Source organism: Salvia splendens, chromosome 17, assembly GCF_004379255.2.
Source record: "Salvia splendens isolate huo1 chromosome 17, SspV2, whole genome shotgun sequence".
Taxonomy (NCBI): domain Eukaryota; kingdom Viridiplantae; phylum Streptophyta; class Magnoliopsida; order Lamiales; family Lamiaceae; genus Salvia; species Salvia splendens.
Window position 1 is genome coordinate 711,694 of NC_056048.1, and position 21,285 is coordinate 732,978.

General features: G+C 40.6%; 2 protein-coding genes across 3 annotated transcripts; both read right to left on the reverse strand.

Annotated features, from left to right (window-relative positions):
* Positions 1 to 1,193: 1,193 nt before the first annotated feature.
* LOC121773359 (zinc finger protein CONSTANS-LIKE 4-like) lies at positions 1,194 to 2,363 on the reverse strand. Its single transcript, XM_042170189.1, has 2 exons — positions 1,685 to 2,363; positions 1,194 to 1,601 (listed from the first exon to the last, which is right to left on the reverse strand). Exons 1-2 carry the CDS (start codon positions 2,210 to 2,212, stop codon positions 1,344 to 1,346), a joined length of 786 nt encoding a protein of 261 aa, XP_042026123.1. The 5' UTR covers positions 2,213 to 2,363; the 3' UTR covers positions 1,194 to 1,343.
* A 10,552-nt stretch (positions 2,364 to 12,915) lies between these two features.
* On the reverse strand, positions 12,916 to 18,862 carry LOC121775354 (pyrophosphate-energized membrane proton pump 2). Of its 2 annotated transcripts, none has more exons than XM_042172431.1 (15): positions 18,705 to 18,862; positions 17,999 to 18,318; positions 17,163 to 17,366; positions 16,696 to 16,847; positions 16,429 to 16,576; positions 16,180 to 16,312; positions 15,871 to 16,043; positions 15,521 to 15,641; positions 15,219 to 15,406; positions 14,650 to 15,087; positions 14,400 to 14,564; positions 14,132 to 14,287; positions 13,934 to 14,045; positions 13,514 to 13,733; positions 12,916 to 13,172 (listed from the first exon to the last, which is right to left on the reverse strand). In XM_042172431.1, exons 2-15 carry the CDS (start codon positions 18,089 to 18,091, stop codon positions 13,073 to 13,075), a joined length of 2,403 nt encoding a protein of 800 aa, XP_042028365.1. In that variant the 5' UTR covers positions 18,092 to 18,318; positions 18,705 to 18,862; the 3' UTR covers positions 12,916 to 13,072. The 2 variants fall into 2 exon arrangements, with proteins under 2 accessions (XP_042028365.1, XP_042028366.1); XM_042172432.1 differs by having other exon boundaries at positions 18,675 to 18,815.
* Positions 18,863 to 21,285: the final 2,423 nt, after the last annotated feature.

Here is a 21,285-nt window from a genome sequence, read left to right on the forward strand (position 1 = left end):
CAATTATGAATTAGTGGTTTTTTGCTACGATTCCTAACTTATTCTTAGGTGTTGTTTTGTTGCTATAACTCTAAGACGAAGTTAGTGGTTATTTTAGTTGAAGGACGTCACTATTGACTCATTATCATGAGATTATTCGTATAGAATTAAGTTGTGAGAGTATTATCTTTAAAAATAAATGGGTCCTTAGTTGTTAATTATTGTATTTTGCTTGTAATTCAATCGTCAAAAACTTATGGCTGTAAACTAATCAAATCGATTTTGACTACTAATCGATCTAGGGAACCCGAATCAATTGGCTTTCCGTTAGTTGGTTAATTGAGACTAATCGAAATTGCTCTTTTGTTTTGGGAACGTCGATTTTGGAAACTAGGACACTCGTTACATCTAAAGAAACGCTTCTACTATGACACGATGTTTAGAGTACTGTTCAGTTCAGCGGGCTTGAAATTGCCTAACCGAAAATGAGAATAACTAATTTGAAGTAATAACCGATCTTGGAAAGTTCCTAAATGAGGAACCCGAATCAATTGGCTTTCCGTTAGTTGGTTAATTGAGACTAATCAAAATTGCTCTTTTGTTTTGGGAAAGTCGATTTCAGAAACTAGGACACTCGTTACATCTAAAGAAACGCTTCTACTATGACACGATGTTTAGAGTACTGTTCAGTTCAGCGGGCTTGAAATTGCCTAACCGAAAACTGAGAATAACTAATTTGAAGTAATAACCGATCTTGGAAAGTTCCTAAATGAGGAACCCGAATCAATTGGCTTTCCGTTAGTTGGTTAATTGAGACTAATCGAAATTGCTCTTTTGTTTTGGGAACGTCGATTTCGGAAACTAGGACGCTCGTTCCATCTAAAGAAATGCTTCAACTATGACATGATGTTTAGGGTATTGTTCAATTCAGCGGGCTTGATATTGCCTAACCGAAAACTAAGAATAACTAATTTAAAGTAATAACCGATCTTGGAAAGTTTCTAAATGAGGAACCCGAATCAATTGGCTTTCCGTTAGTTGGTTAATTGAGACTAATCGAAATTGCTCTTTTGTTTTGGGAACGTCGATTTCGGAAACTAGGACACTCGCTCCATCTAAAGAAACGCTTTTACTATGACACGATGTTTAGAGTATTGTTCAGTTAAGCGGGCTTGAAATTGCCTAACCGAAAACTGAGAATAACTAATTTGAAGTAATAAAAAAGAGATAATTAGAATTCATGATGAAAAAAATGATCAGAAAAACTATCAATAGTTTAATACACATGGAGTTTTATTACTTCAAAACCAAAAACTAACTCAAAATAATTAAATAAAAATTGTTGTAGATCAGAATTCCAGAAATCAATCTCTAGTGAGATTGCAGAGACCTAATATCATGGCTTCACTTCTCTCTTCCCTCACGATTTCCTGCTCGAACCTCCGCAGCTTCTCCACAATCGCCGCCGTCCCCGACGACGCCTCCGCCGGCGCACCACCACCGCCCTCTCTCCTCATCTTCAATGGTCTCAACATTCCCGACGACGATGAACTACATTTCTCATAGGATTCGATTTCATAACTCATTTCCCCATTCCTCCACGACGAGCATCCATCCTCATCCTAATCACCAGCCCTAATTAATCAAATTGAACGTGTATGCGAACCGATTTGACGGAAGAAGAATCAAAATTACGAGAAATTACCTCAGAAGAGGGAAAAGGATCATCACGCGCTCTTTTAGATGAAGAGAGAGAAACATTCTCCTCCTCCACCTCGCCGCCGCTGGTCGAAACCGCCAGCGGCGAATCGGAAGCGGAGGCCGACCACGGCACCACCTGATTCTCATCCACGTCACCTTCCTCCTCCTCCTCCTCCTCATCTTCATCGTAATCGTCGTCGTCTTCGCTCGAATCGTCGCTCTCGGCGGTGGAATACTCCCGATCCTCTCCGTCGCTGTCGCTTTCGCCGCCGCTGCGAGATCGGTCTTCGGCGGTTTGAGATCGGCGACTGCAGGAGTGGCAGACGGAGACGGTGGGGCCGAGCTTGGGGCCGGCGGCCTTCCACGGCGTCGGAGAGTGGCAGACGTGGCAGAGGAGCGTGCGCGAGTGCTTCGCCACCAGGAAATTGGCGGCGTGGACCTTCTCGTCGCAGTCCCAGCATAAACTCGCTTGATCGGAATCGCAGAACATCCTCGCCGGATTGCTGCACAGCTCACACCTGCTTTTCGCCATTGATTCAATCCGATCTCTCTCTCTCCCCTTTATCCTTCTCTATGTAGATATGCTCTGTTTTATGTATGGATAGATTTTTGTAGACGTGTTTCTTTGTTTTTGGATAAATTTTGGAGAGCAATAGAAATGGGGGATTTGAATGTGGGCATGATATTTATAAAAGTGGACTACTACTACTACTATTTTATATTTTCAATGTTCACTATTTTTTATAAAAATGTCATTGCTTTTCTATTTCACTTTCCAATTTTTTAACATTTTTATAAAATGTCTTGGAAGTTCAAAAATTCAATCACAAAAAGTAGATTATTTAGACACAAAACAATACTAGTATAAATTAATTTTGCCAAAACGATGTTGAGTTATACTCCATGTACTAGAATGGAAAACAAGTTGAATATCAAATCGTGGTGAGAATTAGCATGACATAGGGGTAGGGATGTTCAAGTGGTAAGATTGTATCCGAGATTAAATTTGTAGTGTGTTTGGTTCATGAGATTCAACCCCACAACTCAATCTTAGATGGATAATCATAGAATAATTAGGCATAGCTAACCTCCAATGACTAAAATAATTTCATAACTCAATCCTAAATTGTGTTTTGATATTATTTTATCTTGAAAATCGAACATCAACGTAACGATAACGTAAAATGTTGAAATTTTAAGCTATTATAGATGAAAAGGTGATAGTTTGAGATATAAAATACTAGCAGTAGTATTAGCTTTTTATATTAGTAGTATACTGTTTATTTAAATACTAGTAGTGATAATTATTAGCATTAACAAAGGAAGAAATTAGTCATTAGAGCATCCACTATAGGTGAAAGGGGCGGACGGCTAGGAGGGGGCGATCTGTAGTGGCTGGAACGTCCGTCCCGGGGCGGACGATTCAGAGTGGGGCGGACGAGGTAGCGGCGGGAAGGGAGCGAGGACGGGGCTGTGGGGGATAGGCGCGCCGGTCTATAGTGGGGCGATGGCCGACGCGCCTTAGCCCCCTCGAATTTATTTATTTTTTAAAAAAAATTCTCTTATAAATACCACTCCTCCACCATCCATTTTCACCATTTTTTATTTGTATTTTTTATAGGAGGAATCGGACTCCGCCACTGATTAGACGGTGTCGGCGTTTTTATTTGTATTTTTTTAGACGTTCGTTGTATAATTTTACCTTTGCCAATACAATGAATATTCGGTCTCAATTACCTCGTTTTATAATTATTTCAATCCCGCTGATTTAAAAACGAAATGAAAAAATTAAAATGAAAATTTGTTATAAAATTTTAGGCTATTGGAAGTATCCGCCTATAATGGCGGAAACAAAAAATTGAGGCTGTAGATAAAAAAATTGGGAATGTGGACATAGAAAGGGGCAGGGTTATTTTGGAAGGCCGCCTGCAGTGGATGCTCTAATAAAGGGAAGTGCAAGTTGCATCTACTTGCGGAAATCTAACTGTTCCAAAACCATGAAGCCGCCCCCAGTATTCATTCCTGTTTTGGTTTTAATATATCTAGTGATTGAATGAAAGTTTTGATTACACCCAAAAGTAGAATTATTTATTTAATTTGTGTGGTCAATTAGATGCTTACATCAAAACAGTGGGATTCGTGGACCAAATAAACAATAACGATTTATTCACTTAACAATTCTTGTTTATTTACCCAAAAATATATTTATTCCCTATTTTTTCTTATTTAATTATTATTACTTTTTTAATGGCACAAAATAGGCTTAAGACCATCAGCAGTGGGGCGCCCTATGGCGCGCCACGTCAGCATTTGTATCCTCCTCCTTCTACACCTGCAGTGGGTGTGATCACAGTCGGGCCCCAACGTGGTTGATCGGCAAAATAGTCTTCAACCAGACGCCTGTGAGCTTCCTCGTGGTTGCGTCGGACATACGTCCTATGTCGAATAGGACGATGGACTTGCTCAGCCGCCGCTGCAGCTGCCGCCTTCTCGCGCTGCATTTGCGAATAGCATGCCGCCATAGCCTCTTCAACGGCTGCATCTAATGCTTCGTCAATCGAACGACCGGAATCAGACGAACTAGAACTATTGGTGTCTTCGTCGGGATTCATTTTCGTTGGATGTTGAGAGAGAATATGTTAAGAGATAGTCGATATGTTCGTATGCACAACTGAATGAGAAACGAGATTTATATAAAAAAACGAAACCGCGTGCCATCGTCCGCGGCCTTCACAATGGGGCGGACGTTGTCGCGGACGATGGCCATCGTCCGCGACGTCCGCAATGGAGCGGACGATGGCGCGGACGATGGCCATAATCCGCGGTTTAAGTCGCGCCCGAAGCATAGGCCGCGACTATTGTCCGCGGCCTATGCCACACACCCACAGTGGGGGCGGACGATGAATGGCGCGGACGATGCGCACCATCGGGCGTGCCATCGTCGGCCCATTGCGGATGGCCTAATAACTTTTTAGTTATCTAATCTCAAAGACTTACGGTGGTGTACTCCCTCCCTCCCATAATAGATATCACAATTTCCTTTTTAGTTTGTCCCATAAAAGATGTTACATTTCTTTTTTTTTTTGAAAAAAAGCTCCCCCTCACATTAATATAAATTATTTTCTCTCCCCACCTAACACACAAAACAATACCACATAAAATCTTGTGTCAATCCCCAAATATGCCATTTATTATGGAACCGAGGAAGTACCATTTTATTGAATAAGCATTCAAACCTAACAAATGATATTTAGATAGTTAATTGTACAATAAATGTATAGTAATTTTATAAAATACTCTCATATGGTTAAAACTTATAATCCCTCCCCTGAAATTATTCTTTTGAAGCTTAAATTATGAATGAAAATTACTATTCCACTACTAATATGATCAAGATATTTAACAACAACTAATAAGGTCATCCGCAACGCTATCTCTTATCCGTCTTTTAACCGTCTCATCTATTCACCATTCATGGGCCTCACTGTACTTTTCATCCCATCTCTTAACTAAGAGACAACACCTGCAACCCTCCATCTCTTAGAGCATCTCCAGTGGGCGGACATCCCACTAGGACATCCCAAAAACACCTTCTGCCACGTCACTAGGACTTCCCATCCCACTGCCACGTCACTAGGACATCCCCTCCTATGTCCGCCCTTCCCACTAGGACATCCCGCAATAAAAAATCACAATAATTTAATTACGTAAAAACGGAAATATAATTTTGACACGGAATACGGGAAATCAAAATACGGGCAAAAATACATATTCATAAAACATAAAAAACACATAGTTAGAAAAAAGCAAAATACATAGTCATTCAAAAAAAAGAAAAATACATAATCCAACATCCCCGGCTCACTCCGCGCTGTCCTCGTCGCCCGTGCCGCCTCTGTCGCCCGTGCCGCCCCCATCGTCCCCTCCGCTAATCTCGGCGCCATCATATCCAATGGGGGGCATCCCCAAATCGCGCCGACATCCATCGATGACATCCTTCAGCATCCTCTTGTACAGCGGATCGGTCGTGCTATGCCACCTATGCATGGTTCGGACCAAGCTTGTCGTTAACTGCGCGCGGGCGAGGCGGTCGATATCTTCTTGGGGAGTAGGGGCCTCCGATTCTACCTCGAACGACCCACTACCGCCGCTGGTTCCCCTAGCCCTCCGCTGTGCAGCCTTTTGCCCAACCGGGCGACGACGACGGCGAGAGTCTGATTGCGGTAGCGGGGACACTTCGTCGGCTTCCGGGAGCTCGTGCGAACCAGCACTGCTGCTGTATTCACCGGAAGCGTTGATCTTCGTCCGCTTCGCCCAGCCCGATTCGACTCCCCCACAAAACTTTGGGGAATCCTTCACCACGAAAAAGGCCTCCCACTGGTCGAATTGTTTGAATTTCAAGGCTTTGTCAGGGTACTGAGCAAAGGCACGGTTCCGGACATCCTCCTCGGACATACCGCTGCTTGCCTGGCGGAGGTTGTTTTGGTAGAGGCCAGCAAATCGACTAAGCTTAGGCCTCAACCGCTCCCACTATTTCCGGCACTGTTCGGGAAGGCGACGCTTCGCCCCAGCCGGTTTGTGTGTGTGGTAGGCTTCAGCGATCCGATGCCACAGTCTGTCAATATGCTGGTTGGCACCGACATAGGGATCCTCGACAATTGCAATCCAAGCCTTCGCAAGCGCGACGTTTTCCCACAGGCTCCAGATCGTCCTCTTTCCCGTCTCCTCATCCTCCTCCTCTGCCACCGTTCGTGAGGAAGACCCTGGGGCTTTCCCCTTGCCCTTGCCACGTCCCTTCCCCCTGCCCCCGCTCATATCATCGGGCGTCTGCCTGACTGGAGATATCCCCAACTCCTCAAAAGAGAAAGTGTCTATGCCGGTGAACTGAGTATCCGGAACATAAGTGGAAGGGGTATCAGTAGACTGCATATCCACAACCGGTCGATAGACATCGTCCGCTAGTGGTTCAGGACCCCTGCCACCCCCTCCCACATGCATCATCCCCGGCATCATCCCCGCCATCATCATATTTGGGGTCATGCCCCCCATCATATTTGGGGTCATGCCCCCCATCCCCATCCCTGGCATCATCATATTTGGGGTCATGCCCCCCATCCCGGCTGCCCTGGGCATCATACCACCCATACCACCCATCTGTCCCATCCAATTGTACATATAAGGGGACATCATCCCACCCATGGCCCCCATCTGTCCCATTCCCGGTACCGTTGTCGCATTTCCGCTTACGTTTCCCTCCAGGTCGATGGGAAACGCCGGAGTCTGTGACTCGCTCGTGGCCGGGGAGTTCCTATCGTTCTCCATTAAAAGTAGAAATGAAATTTGTTGTAAAAGAAGAGAGAAACTTGTTAACAACAAGTGGTGCAAATGAAATGAAGTTCAACGAGCCGTATATATAGGGTTTAAAAAAAATAAAAAAAATTCGGACGTCCGAGCGGGACGTCCGACCCTTGCCACAGTGGCGGACGTCCGCCCGCCCGTCGCAGGGACGTCCGAGGACACCCGACGTCCTCACGGGACGTCCGTATCCGACCCTAAACGCCACAGTGGCGGACGTCCGGGTCGCCCGTCGCGACGTCCGACCGGATGTCCGACCGGACGTCCGCCATTGGAGATGCTCTTAACCATCTAATCCCTTAACTATTCATTCAATTTCATTTTTTTTTATTAACAACAAATTCAATTAATAAAAACACACTTCATTAAATAAAATAAAATTACAACTCAAAATTAAAAAAAAACACACATAATTAAAATCCTAAAAAAAATAAAAAATACATAATTTAAAATACAATTTTATAGAAATTGAGTAGAACTACTCCGCCGATGAATCATTCCCCGAAGGCGGTGGCGGTGCACTCAAGCTACCTGGAGGCGGAATACCAATTTGTCTTGCCATATACTCAATTTCGGCAAGATGGGCTTGATATTGGGGAGGTGTCATGTGGGAAGTGTCAGCCATCGTGGCGGTCAAGTACATGGACAATATGGTGTTCGAGCCTGTCTGGCTTGATTCGCCTCAGCCCCTCCTCCCTCTAGCCGCCTTCGCCGCCTTGGTCCCTTGTGGCCGACGATGCCCAAGAGAGGAGCCCTCCGCATCGATGGTCGTGCCCTCAACCTCTTGTGAGGCGTTGCCTGACCCGCCCTCACTAGACGAGTATTGGCCACCCGCCCTCATTATACACACAAACACACATCTATTCGTCTCAAATCATCTCTCTTTCCTTTCCAATTTTCATCTCAAAATGTCCGGCGACGGAAACGAGGGCTGCTCTGGTGAATATGACTTGAACACGTTTCGCGACTGGGGGGCATGTACAATGTCTTGGGAGTTGCCGGTTCCGGTTCGTCGACGTCGGGCACCCAATGCTCGTCGACGCCGACGGCGTACCAACCACCCTATTTGATGTTGATGCATACTCTTGTCCCTCCGCCCCGAAGTATGGGCAATCTCAGGGATTATCCCAAATTAGGGAGGATTTTCGGGATGAACCCAATCCGGAAGGAGGACGAGGCGGTGGAAGCTCCAAGGGTCGCGCATTCGACGCCGTGGAGGAAGAGGAGGATGCGGCCGAGGAGGAGGAGGATATAGGTCGTCATCCATACAGTCGCAAGGACACGATGACTCTGTTCAACGCTTGGGTCAGCGTCTCGTACGATCCCATCGTCGGGAATCAACAAACCCGCAAGTGTTTTTGGGAAAAGGTCACCAACGCCTACAATGAGAACAAGCCGTCTCGGTCCCGCCGCCACACCATGAAGATGCTCCGAAGTCATTTTAACCGAGTCACAAAGATGTCAAAAAATTTTGCAGCATCTACAAGAATGAAGCGGCTCAATACCAAAGCGGAGCCAGTGGAGCCGACATTATGAGAGCGGCTATGCGAGTCTTTTTTGACGACAACGGCAAAGAATTCAAACATGTCGATGTTTGGGAGACCGTCAAAGACGTTGAAAGGTGGGCCGACGGTGTCCAGTCCAGCATGAGCTCGAGCTCGAAATGCACGAAGCACACGACGGGTGGCCAATACTCATCTAGTGAGGGCGGGTCAGGCAACGCCTCACAAGAGGTTGAGGGCACGACCACCGATGCAGGGGGCTCCTCTCGTGGGCATCGTCGGCTGCAAGGGACCAAGGCGGCGAAGGCGGCTAGAGGGAGGAGGGGCCGAGGCGAATCAAGCCAGGCGGGCTCGGTCTCGGGCTCGAACACCCTATTGTCTATGTACTTGACCGCCATGATGGCTGACACATCCCGCATGACGCCTCTCCAACATCAAGCCGATCTTGCCGGAATTGAGTATATGGCAAGACAAATTGGTATTCCGCCTCCAGGTAGCTTGAGTGCACCGCCACCGTCTTCGGGGGATGATTCGTCGGCGGAGTAGTTCTACTCAATTTCTATAAAATTGTATTTAAATTATGTAATTTTTATTTTTTAGGATTTTAATTATGTGTTTTTTTTTTAAAATTTTAAGTTGTAATTTTATTTTATTTAATGAATTGTGTTTTTATTAATTGAATTTGTTGGCAATAAAAATAAAAAATGAAATTGAATGAATAGTTAAGGGATGAGATGATTAAGAGATGGTTAAGAGATGGAGGGTTGCAGATGTTGTCTCTTAGTTAAGAGATGAGATGAAAAGTACAATGTGGCCTATGAATAGTGAAGAAATGAGACGATTAAGAGACGGATAAGAGACAGCGTTGCGGATGACCTTATAGAGTAAAAAAGAAAAAAAAATAAAAAATAAGAAAAAATACCGTTGAACGGTAAAAAACGGTAACATTACCGTTATAATTTTTTTAATTAAAATCGATTTTTTTTAAAAAAGATTTATTGCGTCAGCGTGATGACGCCCACTCGCGGGCCGGCGAGTGGGCGTTACGCCTAGCGCCAGCGCGCGTCACGTGGCGCTGTCGCATGGCGAGCTGTCCCGCCAACCGTCCCTCCGGGACGAGATACCCGCCGAGACGAGACCGAGACGTATCCCTGCAACGCCGTCTCGGTGCCGTCTCGTCTCTCTGATACGAGATATAGACAGCAACGAGACACGTTGCGGAAGCCTAAAAAATTAATATGTCAAGTGATAGTAATGATATTTGTGTGGTGACTTCAATGAGGAGATTTCAGCTTTATCTTGTTTGATGACATGGCACGTTAAAGAAACTAAATTAGATTCTTGGTGACATGGAGGATTGACGTCCATAGAAAGGATTGAGGCACGTGAAACCGCTTCATTATTCTGACTAGGATTCTGGGGCCCACTTGGATCAGCACAGCACTATGGGCTATGGGGTGTTGTATTCGGATTCAATCCAATCATAGCTTGTGAAGCCATTGTTATCTTTGTCCTTAGGGACAAAAAAGGTGATTCGCTCACCCCAAGCGCCCCCATAACCCGGCCCGACATCGCTATGGAGGGGTTCAAACACGGTACCTCAGCGGCCCATTAGGTGGGAGGAACTTACACTGGTAACCAGCACACAAGGAGCCACCACAGTGGTGAAACTCCCACACTGCGGCTGCCAGCATTCGATCCTGTCTGCTTAGGGACAATCTACCACCCAGGAACCAACTGAGTTAAGCCCGTGCGGGCTTATCTTTGTCCTATTTATATGTATCCCAACCTCACTTTAAAACAATTTCGTTTTAATTTGCATCTTAATATTTTTAATATTCTCGATGAACATGTTTAAAAAGAAATAATTTAAAGGAAATAATCATAAAAGCCCGATTAAACGAATAATTTTTGGGGAAAAAATGAATCTTACTTGAGGAAGGAGAGTAATATTGTCAGTGTCTGTGATTAATTATCTTACTTTGACAAGGTTAGTAGAAAATGTTAGTTTAATATACTTCATAATTTTATATCTATTAATTTTAGTAAAATGTGAGTAAGAGAAGTTAGTGGAATTGTGAGGTCCATTTACCGTAAGTTAAAAAAGGTAAATGAGACGAATATTTGCAAATGGATGAAAAATGAAATATGAGATAATTATTTACCAAATTCTCCACCGGTGAATCAACCATAATTCAATACTTTTCTCAAAAGTAAAACACATATTCTACTCGCAATACACTAATAAACTCAGTCGATCAAATTATTAAAATATTTGTGAGACAACACATGACAAATAAATAACGGACATAGAAACTAGTACTCCATCAGTTCCAATTTACTTGAAATTGGAACATCTCACTTTAACTGGAACATTTCATAAAATGAAAGTACCGCTCTATTTATTTTATTCTCTTTTAACTTAAAACATAAAATTAAACTACTTAAAAATTAAATGAACAGAAAATGTATAAATGAATGGCACATGAGTATTTAGGCTATCCACAATGGCGCCTAGCGCACCGCCTAGCCGAGCGCCGGCGCTAGGCGAACCATTGCAGCTTCCGAAAACCGCCGAGCGGTTTTTCGGAATTAAAAATCGCCTAGCGCTAGGCGGTCGACGGGCGCTGGGCGATGCGCTCGGCGCCATTGCAGCGTCGGGATCGCCCAGCGGTTTTTTTGTTTTTTTTTTTTAAATTTTCGAGACACTATATATACGCGATTTGCACTTCATTTTCATTCGCACCACTTGTATTAACGAGTACTCTCTCTATCTTAATTTCTATACAAGCACATGCCGACATGCGCCAAACGGAAGCTCATATTCGACTCCAAAATGATTTAATTGAAGAGTTATGGGCGCGGAGGACTGCTCGGAGTTAGTTTTTTTTATTTATGTAATTTTGTAAAATGTACTTTTTTTAATGTAATTTTTATTATTAATGTACTTTTTAAAAATTTTAGCATTTTTTAAAATTTATTGTACTTTTTTAATTTATTGTACTTTTTTTTAAATTAAAATAGTATTATTAATGTTTCCCGTATATGTCTCGTAAATTAAATTCCGTATATTGTGTTATTAGTGATGTGGCTATTGATGTGGCTGGGCTATTTATGATATGACTAGGCTATGGCTGGGCTATTTCTGATGTGGCAGGAGGATTTTTAGTATTGATGATGTGGCAGGAAGAGTTTGTGGCTGGGCTATGGCTGGGCTATTGCTGGGCTATCACCACTGTGGATACCCTTATGAAGATTGGGTGTGATGAAGATGAGAAATTAAATGATTGAGTGTTGTGGAATCTTGATAGATGACATGTCTAAATAACAACCCGTTATTTGATTCGGGGCAGGAAAGCAAATGGGACAGCTTTCTTCATACTTCATTAAAAATGTGTGGATGCTAAAGAGATAGGATTTTGATGCTCTGAATTGGGTCTGGAATCCAATTTCTGATGCATGTTCCTTTTTTTTGGAATTGTATTTTTATTTCTATCATCTACCAACTACCTCTAGCATGTTCCTATATCCATTTACATCCTTGGTGGACCTCATCAATTCAATTGCTACTTAATGAACTTAGTGACTAATTTTCTTACTAATTTTGCTTTTTGAAGGGTGAGACAACTGATTTAAGGATCCGGATCCGAGGTTAATCCATACTAAAAGTCAAGAATCGATTTTCTAGCGTTTGCCGTTTGGTTAAAGATGGATGAGTACGTTCCACTCAACCATACCTTGGGTTAATTGGACTCTATTTTGATTTATTGTCTAATATATAAAAATGTTTAGATGTTGTGTTGTTGCCATCTCAAGTGGATTTGTACACATATACCAAGTGGATTATGTAAAGGATAGTTTGACTTTTGAACTGGTCCACTAGTTTCGAGATAGGGTTCATTCATTCGAATTCAATGCATTAATATGGAGGCAGGTTCATAAATTTTTTCTATTAAAGGATATAGGTTCTAGTGCATAGAATGCTGTGACACTTGCATTACAACTTTATTTCTTAACTTATTACACCTATATAGTAGGAATATTTGATATCATCTTCAAAGCATAAGGTTTTAGCACCATATTAAAGAAAGGGAGACACCGCGTGCACGCCCAAACACAATGAACGTGGATCGAACCCGACCCGGATCTCAGTTTAACCCGGCCAGTGAGAACGGTGCAGGGGGAGGCAATGAAAACAAACAAGGAAGAGGAAATCATCTGGCGGATGTGGCTGCCGCGGAGACGAGCGATGGCTAAAAGGAGAGCACGTGCTCAGTGCTGGTGGAGGAGAACGGGGTATGAGCGCACCGTGAGGGTGCACGCATAATAGAATTTTTCTCAAAGAAACCATAGATAATTAAAGGCAAAGCAAAAAATATGAGAGAGAGAGAGAAGTTATGTTAATATTACTTTCAATTGGCATCACCGATTACATCAAAAAAACTCGAGCGTATATAAGTATATAATATATATATTCGCATTATGCTAAAGAGTATTGTGAAACAGTAATTTCCTGAGATGACTGACAATTCATTTCACAGAAAGACTGGAGCCATTACAAGAGTGATCGTAGCCAACATTTTGATGAGAACATGAAGAGAAGGTCCTGCTGTGTCTTTAAATGGGTCTCCTACTCTGCAAAAATGGAAAATAGTTTGTAATTCGTTACTATTCTTTACTCGTCTCGCGATTTCAACATGCCCAATGAAACATTGCAATAGCGTGCCGCCAACTAGAGAGTTGACATGGCATGCTTCACCTAGAGTCGGCCAGACACAACCACCTCGGTGACCGAAACAGATTGATGGTGAAATTATTGCAAGTTTCAAAGGTCGTGTGAAAATTACGAGGGCAAGTTGCTGGAAAAACCATGAAGTTGGTCGAATTCTGGTTCATTCTGGGAAAATTAGAAACAAACCCAAACTTCATGGCTTTTCCTGCGGATTTTTCAAGAGCCATGAATGCGAGCAACTTACGTATCACCGGTGACAGCGGCTTTATGGCACTCACTCCCTTTGCCTCCCAGAGCTCCTGTCTCTATGTACTTCTTTGCATTATCCCAGGCACCTCCAGCAGTGTTGAGGAAAAGGGCCATAAGGATGCCAGAAACTGTGGCAAACATCAACATCGATGCCACGACTTTTGCCCCGAGGAGTGGCTGGCCTGTGTAGTAGCCCAGCACCCGGAACACAATACCTACAAGAGGGAAAGAATTCTAATGGCTTATCTATCGAACACTTAGAATCACCTCTTAACTAGACACAAGATTTTTGACATTAGTCACAGACATATTCAGTTGAAAGGCACAAAAGATATGCATCCATGAATGTCTATCATTGAGCATAAATGAAGTATGTGTGCACTCGAGCGGAGCAAAGAAGGAAGCAAGAAGTTACCAACAACTATAGGTGATATGATGGCCAGCGCTCCAGGTTTAATCATCTCCCTTAAAGAAGCAGAGGCAACTATAGATACACATCGACCGTAATCAGGCTTCTCCTTGTAATCCTGACATAGATAAGTAAGGTATTGAGCACCGTAGTGATGGAAAAAACTGTACAAGCTATTTTGAGAGATCAAATTACTGTACGAACCATGATCCCGGGCCTCTCAATGAACTGTCTTCTTACTTCATTCACAACCTCCTGAGCAGTTCGACCAACCGCGGCACAAGCCCAAGCACTAAATAGAAATATAAGCATAGAGCCCAGAAGTCCACCAATAAACACTTCAGGAATGGCAATATCAACCTGTAATAGTTCGAGACGATATGAAACTAATAGATCCTAACAAGAGTTCTTCGATTCAAACTTCCCCTATTTCATAGGTATAAAGAGAAATAGCAAGACTTAGAATATTTACCTGATGAAATTTTATATGTGCAAATGAACCTACTTCATCCATGTATGCACTAAACAGAAGAAAAGATGCTAATGCTGCAGAACCAATTGCAAATCCCTTGGTTGTGGCCTTTGTAGTATTCCCAACCGCATCAAGCACATCAGTAATTTCACGTACACTTTCAGGCTGTGACATTAGTTTGCACATAACATTAGACTTGCTTGAAAAGTAATCTAAAGGTTTGTAAACATCTTAAGATCATTTCAAGTACCTGCTGACTCATTTCAACAATTCCACCAGCATTATCAGCAATTGGACCAAACATATCCATCGTCAGGACATAAGCTGCGGTGCTGAGCATTCCCATTGTGGCAACAGCTGTCCCAAACAATCCACCAGTTGGACTTCCAGACTCATCAACCAAACCCGAAGTCTGGCCCAGCCAATATGCTGAAACTATGGATACACTTATAACAAGAACGGGAAGAGCTGTTGATTCGAGGCCTAAACTAACTCCTGCAATAATATTAGTTCCATGACCAGTGGAACTAGCAAGAGCTAATGTGCGTACAGGCTCATGCTTGTAGTCGGTGTAATACTTAGTGATGCAGACGAAGAGGTAAGCTGTAATGATCCCAACCAAACCACACAAGGCAAAGTTAAGCCATGCAGAAGGTGCTTGTTCCGTGTATAACATCCAGCGGGTGGACTGCAAAATATGTGCCACGACCAGATTGAACAAGTAAAAGTGTGCACCAGAAAATAAACATGTACAGAAGCACAAATTAATTCTACTGGAAACAAAGCCAGAACTAACATTGTTACAGAATTAATTCTTACCAAACCGAAAGTCACAACTGCTAACAATATTGTTACAGAATATCCTTTCTGCAGAATTGCCATTGGATCCTCTAAAACACCAATCGCTCCAGATCCACGTGTATTGCGAATAGAAAAGATTCCAACTGATGATATCACCAGGTCGAATGAGTGAACAACCAGAGGAAACAGAATAAAACCAGATGGATCTGCGAGTGAATAACATCAAGAATCGGTTATTATAGTTTAGCAAGAAAAACATACAAAATGGTAAGGTCGTTACATCATTACTAGATATCTACATAAACGAATTGATCATGTACCTTCAATTTTGCAGCGTTGTGCCATTGTACCACCAAGTATCATTGCACTAATTATTTCTGCAGCAATACTTTCAAACAGATCAGCACCTCGAGCAGCACAGTCACCAACATTGTCTCCAACCTTTAATTTGTCAACGATAAGAAATAAATATCAATCAATATGTATGAAGGCAGATAAGGTAATCCGGTAAATATATATTATCACATATGATAAAGTAAACACCAAAAATGTTGTGCAATGAGGGCCAAAGTAATTTTTTGGACCATGTTTTTGTGCTGCTCACAACAACAGCACACAATTTCCAAATGCTTTTTATGATGAGAGAATAAAGAGAGGAAATCCTCCATACCAAATCAGCAATGACAGCAGGATTTCTTGGATCATCTTCAGGAATACCCTGCTCCACCTTTCCAACAAGATCGGCTCCAACATCAGCCGCTTTGGTATATATACCACCACCCAACTGCGCAAAAAGTGCGACAAAAGAAGCTCCAAAACCATATCCAACAAGAAGAAGAGGCACTGAAAGAGAAAAAATAATGGTTGACTGATGCAACTAAAATTTGTGTTAGAGCAGGAAAAGATCACACAATGCACACAGAGAATAACAGCATTTTAGAGTCCATTAAGGTAGGAAGCTCAGGGGTGGGAAACTTACAGTCAGTGATCTTCGTGGAACCTGTTGAATCTACACCCAGCCAAACATAAAAGGTGGAATAAAGAATAGCAATACCAAGGACAGCCATTCCGACAACCACCAAAGCAGAAAACCCACCAGCACGAACAGCTATCTGAAAAAAATTCATGCCACTTGTGAAATTCAAATGCATTGTAACTAACATGAAGTACACATGTCCAACAAAATATGAGAGTAATGCCAAAGAAAAGAAAAACAAAAATCAGACACCTGCAGTGCTTCTCTTGCAGATCGTCTTGCTGCACTTGAGACTCGAACATTTGCACGTACAGAGACCCACATCCCTACGTAGCCAGCAATACCAGAACAAATAGCCCCGAGAAGGAAAGAAGCAACAGTAATATAAGCAGTTGCTGCCCTGCATCACCACAGGAGAGCAGATAAATTCATTGTTAGAAATTGTGTAGCATATGAGGGCTAAAGTACAGTTATTGTGTGTTTCTGGGTGACTGGAGTTTCGAATGCTGGGTGACTGACCTCCCTAAACCAGAAGATTCTTGTTGTGGGCTTGTACTCCGCAATAGGTATATGATCAGGATTACTAATCCTAGTAAAACAGCCATTTTTGAGATGGTTCCATACTGAGTCCTAAAGAAACCTTCAGCACCATCACGTATAGCCTCTGATATCTAGCATGTAAAGCAATACGGTCACTTAAATCAAGAAAAAGAAATCTTCAAAGCTCAACAGGAGAGAATACAGAGAGTCATGCTGGCTAATAAAGCCTTGATGGAAAATATTTAGGCTAAAAGGCAGCATGTTATTGCCAGCCAAGTATAATTAACATTATATAATTTCTTCTGGGAATTTAGTTGTACATGAATTATAGGTCAATGCAAATCACGGAGGCATGTGTCATAACCAATATTTTGGTATGCATCTTGGTGAAATAGGTATAAAATGGTACTGCACAAAAGAGCCAAAATAACAAAACTAAATAATACCTGAACCATTTCAGGAGGCCCTTCATCCTTAGAGAGTACCCATTTTGTAAGGTATATGGACACGAAAAAACTGACAATGCAAACTGTGTATACAAACACAATAGTTGGCGAGGTAATTGCACCAATATAAAAGAGAACTCCCAGTCCAAGAATCAAAAGCACCAAAAGAACACGGCTGTTTATTCTCATCAGTAGACGAAATATCTGAAGAAAGAACTTACAGTCAGCACTTAAGCAGAGGTGAGTGAGGGAAAAAAACATGCAACGATAAGATGTAAAAACTAGTGCAAGAAAAATAAAAGAAAAAACAAAAAAAATAAAGCTTCATTCTTCATACTTTTTACCCATGTAAACATCACCTGTTTATCAGAACAAAAGGACATTCTAAGAGGTTCTAGTCAGTTCGATAGAAAAGCAAGTTCCTTGAAGAAATAGATGAAGCCAACTATAGTTTTTAAAACCATTTATAATGGTTTTAGCTTTAGTTAATCCCCAAATACAGATTCATTTCTTGTAACTGTAAATTATGCCATGCAACATTATAACACAATACTAAAAGGGTACACGCTCCGGCATGAGTATGATTTATTCGGTTACACAAGTAATATCAAACTAAAGTTTATTTTGAATGTGCAATCTATTACAAGTTCAAAGTTTCTTTTGCATCCATATGGCCATTAAATCATTAGTCACATGTCAAAGAACTTGCAGCTGACCACATATAGCAAGATTATTTTCTCAGGAGAGGTATAAATCAAGATAATTAGAGCACAGACAGATACAGTTTGATGATATGTTCTGCTCACATGATACGTAAGTTGAATAGATGCACTTACCAGTGGAGTGTAGGGTTTAGTACGCATGTTTGGGAATGTCCTTGGCCTTTCCTGGTAAGGCCCCAAGCTCCCACCCTCCATATCATCATCCATGGCAACACTTTGGAAGGAATTCACCCTCCGTGCTACGGGGAAAGGGATAAACTCTCCACTCTGGGGCAACTCGCCCCCTGAACCTGGTCGCTGTATCTTGAATTTTTTATACTACAGCAGCGAAAGGTAGAAAACCGGCTCGTGAGTTTCGGAATCAAGAATAGCTTCTCCCTTTTATCCCACCACTTCACTTGTCACCACGTGCTCCCCTCTGATGATTCCCTTTCCTGGAAAGCATTTCGAATAAATATCAGCCCTCAGCCAAATCCAAAAATAAATTTTCAGCAAGATTGCATCAGAAACTCCCCGTTTTGAATTTAAGCAACCAACCATCCAAATGCACATACAAACTAAACCTATAAGAAAAAACAAAATCATGCCCAAAAAAGGTAAATGCTTGCAAATATTCCAAAATAGAATATGGATAAATACGGCTCTGGATCGAAACGGCACAAACAAGCCACAAATTTCCAGCATTGAGCACAAATCAGATGGCTTACAATTCACCGAAAACTGAAACACTACATTATGAAACGAGGACCTTCTTAATTGAAGAGAATCAACTAAGTTTATGAGCAATTACTGAATAAAAGAGAATAGATCAGGAGAATACGAGTGATGCGTGATTGGGCGGTAGGGCTCCGGCGACTGAATTCGGGAATCGACGGCGGAATCAGTGTGGTTTCAGGCGTTGAACGGTGGTTTTGTGAGTGTTGGGTTTTACTTTTACCATTTCCGCTGCGACCCGACCAGTATACACTCTACCTGTCACGACTGACGACAAAGCCAATTACGTCTCGCCACGTCGTATCCTCTGCCACGTCATCGGTTATTGTGTTTTCAGAAGGTTCTCTTCTCTTGTAGTTGAAGCAATCACAAAAAATACAAAAAAAAAAAAAAAAAATGGAGCTTTGGCAAATTTTCTATACGGGATTGTTCTCGTATCACACGATCAGATTAAATTAATTTGATTTTGTAAATTGATTAAGTGGAGTAGTAAATAAGTTTCGGCAAATTGTATAGATTGTGTTATCATCACGTCGGTATGATTAGATTAACTCGATTTGATCGTATTCGAAATTGATTATATTCGATCGTGCTATTATCGTGACTTAAAAAAACTAGTCGGTTAATTAGGCAACAATTATTTGAATTGTTAGTGCGGTATCAAAACATTTTGGATATCGTCGAAAGTGTTATTTCAAATTGTTATTGTGTCTTTCAAATACAAACACGTTTGCGATCCAATAATGATTCAATAACATCATATCAGTAACATTTTGATACCATCGCTGACGGTTCATATAGTTGTTGCCTAATTGACTAGCTAGTTCTTCAAAAGATGTCCGATGACGATTTTACATTTATCTTGTGATAACTCGAACCTTTAATCTACTGGTATTAACACCCGTACTATGCACGGGACATATGATTTCACTTAATGAATCCTTCTATAATTTATAAATAATTCAACAGAAATAAAAACTTATATCTTATGTACACTTTAAAAAATTTGTACTTCTCCCTTAGAGTTACCTCCTAACTCTAAGTGAAACATTTCCTATTCGGCATAGTATTTTATATTTTTATTTTGTGAGTTGAGTAGATAAGCAATAAAGTAAAATATACTATAACATAGAAATAATTATGTTTTCATTTTAGTAAATATGTTAATTAGAATAAGACATATCTCATTTATATACTAACACTTTATTAAAATCCATATTTATTTTTTTAAAATATTAGTTATTTCTGATATACATAAGTTTAATGGTTTAATAATATTTACAATAAAAAGTGTGATAAGTAAACATTTTAGCATATGTTTATTATCTGTAGCTTTCAGTTTATACATAAAATTACAACTAATAAAATAATTACTTTTGTTATATAAACAAGTAAAAAATTATCATTTAAATATTCAAGTATGATATACATTAATGTATTAAAAACTAATTGCAAATTTTACATTCTATACTTGTGAGCCATAAAATGATATAAAAATAAAAAAATAAAAAAATATTTTCCCAAATGATTTTTTCTATTTTATTACTGCAAATAAAATATTTTTATAGATGAAATAAATTTGATATTTAAATTGAGATATTTAATCGTGTAAAAGTAATACTTTATGTGGACTAAAATGTATTTTTGTAGACTTAATTTTAATTAATAGTACTCGTATTGTTTAATCAAAATTTAGTGTAGATTAGTTAGAAATGATAAGTACTTCATGAAATCATGTAATTTCATTCAAGTAGTGTGGATCAATATATATTCATATTAAATTTATTGAGAAATAAAGAAATAAAAGAAGTCCACTATCTTCATTTTTCTTCACTAAAACGTCAATATAACAATATAAAAGATACTACCTCCGTCCCTAAAAATTTGTCTCACTTTTACCCGGTACGGGTTTTAAGAAATGTAATGGAAAGTGAGTTGAAAAAGTTAGTGGATTGTGTGTCCTACTTTTATATATTAGTTTTATAATAAAATGTGAGTAGGAATGAGTTAGCGGAATATGTGATCCACTATCAAAAATTGTAAAAAGTGAAATGGAACAAATTTTGGGGGACGGACAAAAATGGAAAAATTGGACAAATTTTCAGAGACGTAAATTACATTTTTTTCCTGTACATAAGTAAATTGGCTTTCGTTATTTACTCTTATTTGGGCTTTGTTAGCAACATCAACCAGAAACATAGATTTTGCATTCGTCTTTTGTAAAACGAATTTGTAACCCTTCAAACTCTACGCCCAAAGTATATAATTTGGCGTATTACAATGCCCAGAAACATAGATCTAAAAATAAATTACTTACTTTTTATATATTGAATTGTTTTTCGTTTAATTAGGATATTATTTTTCATTTCATTGTATTTCATCTATTTGGTATTTTACTGTATTTATATATTTGGAATCAATATCTACAAAAGAAAGTGCATTTTTATGGAACTTGGCAACTAATGCCGATTAAAAGTAGATCTATGGAGCCATCTCGATCATAAAATTAATTTTTAAATATACAATTTGATATGTATATTTCTCTTGATTTTCATAGTATTTTTTGATAATTTTTATGTTTCTATGGTTTTTTATCAACAATTTATTTGTGCATGTCACTAAACTGTATATACCAAGATTTACACTTCATTCGCAGTGGGCAAACAAATCCTGTCATTCTCAATAGC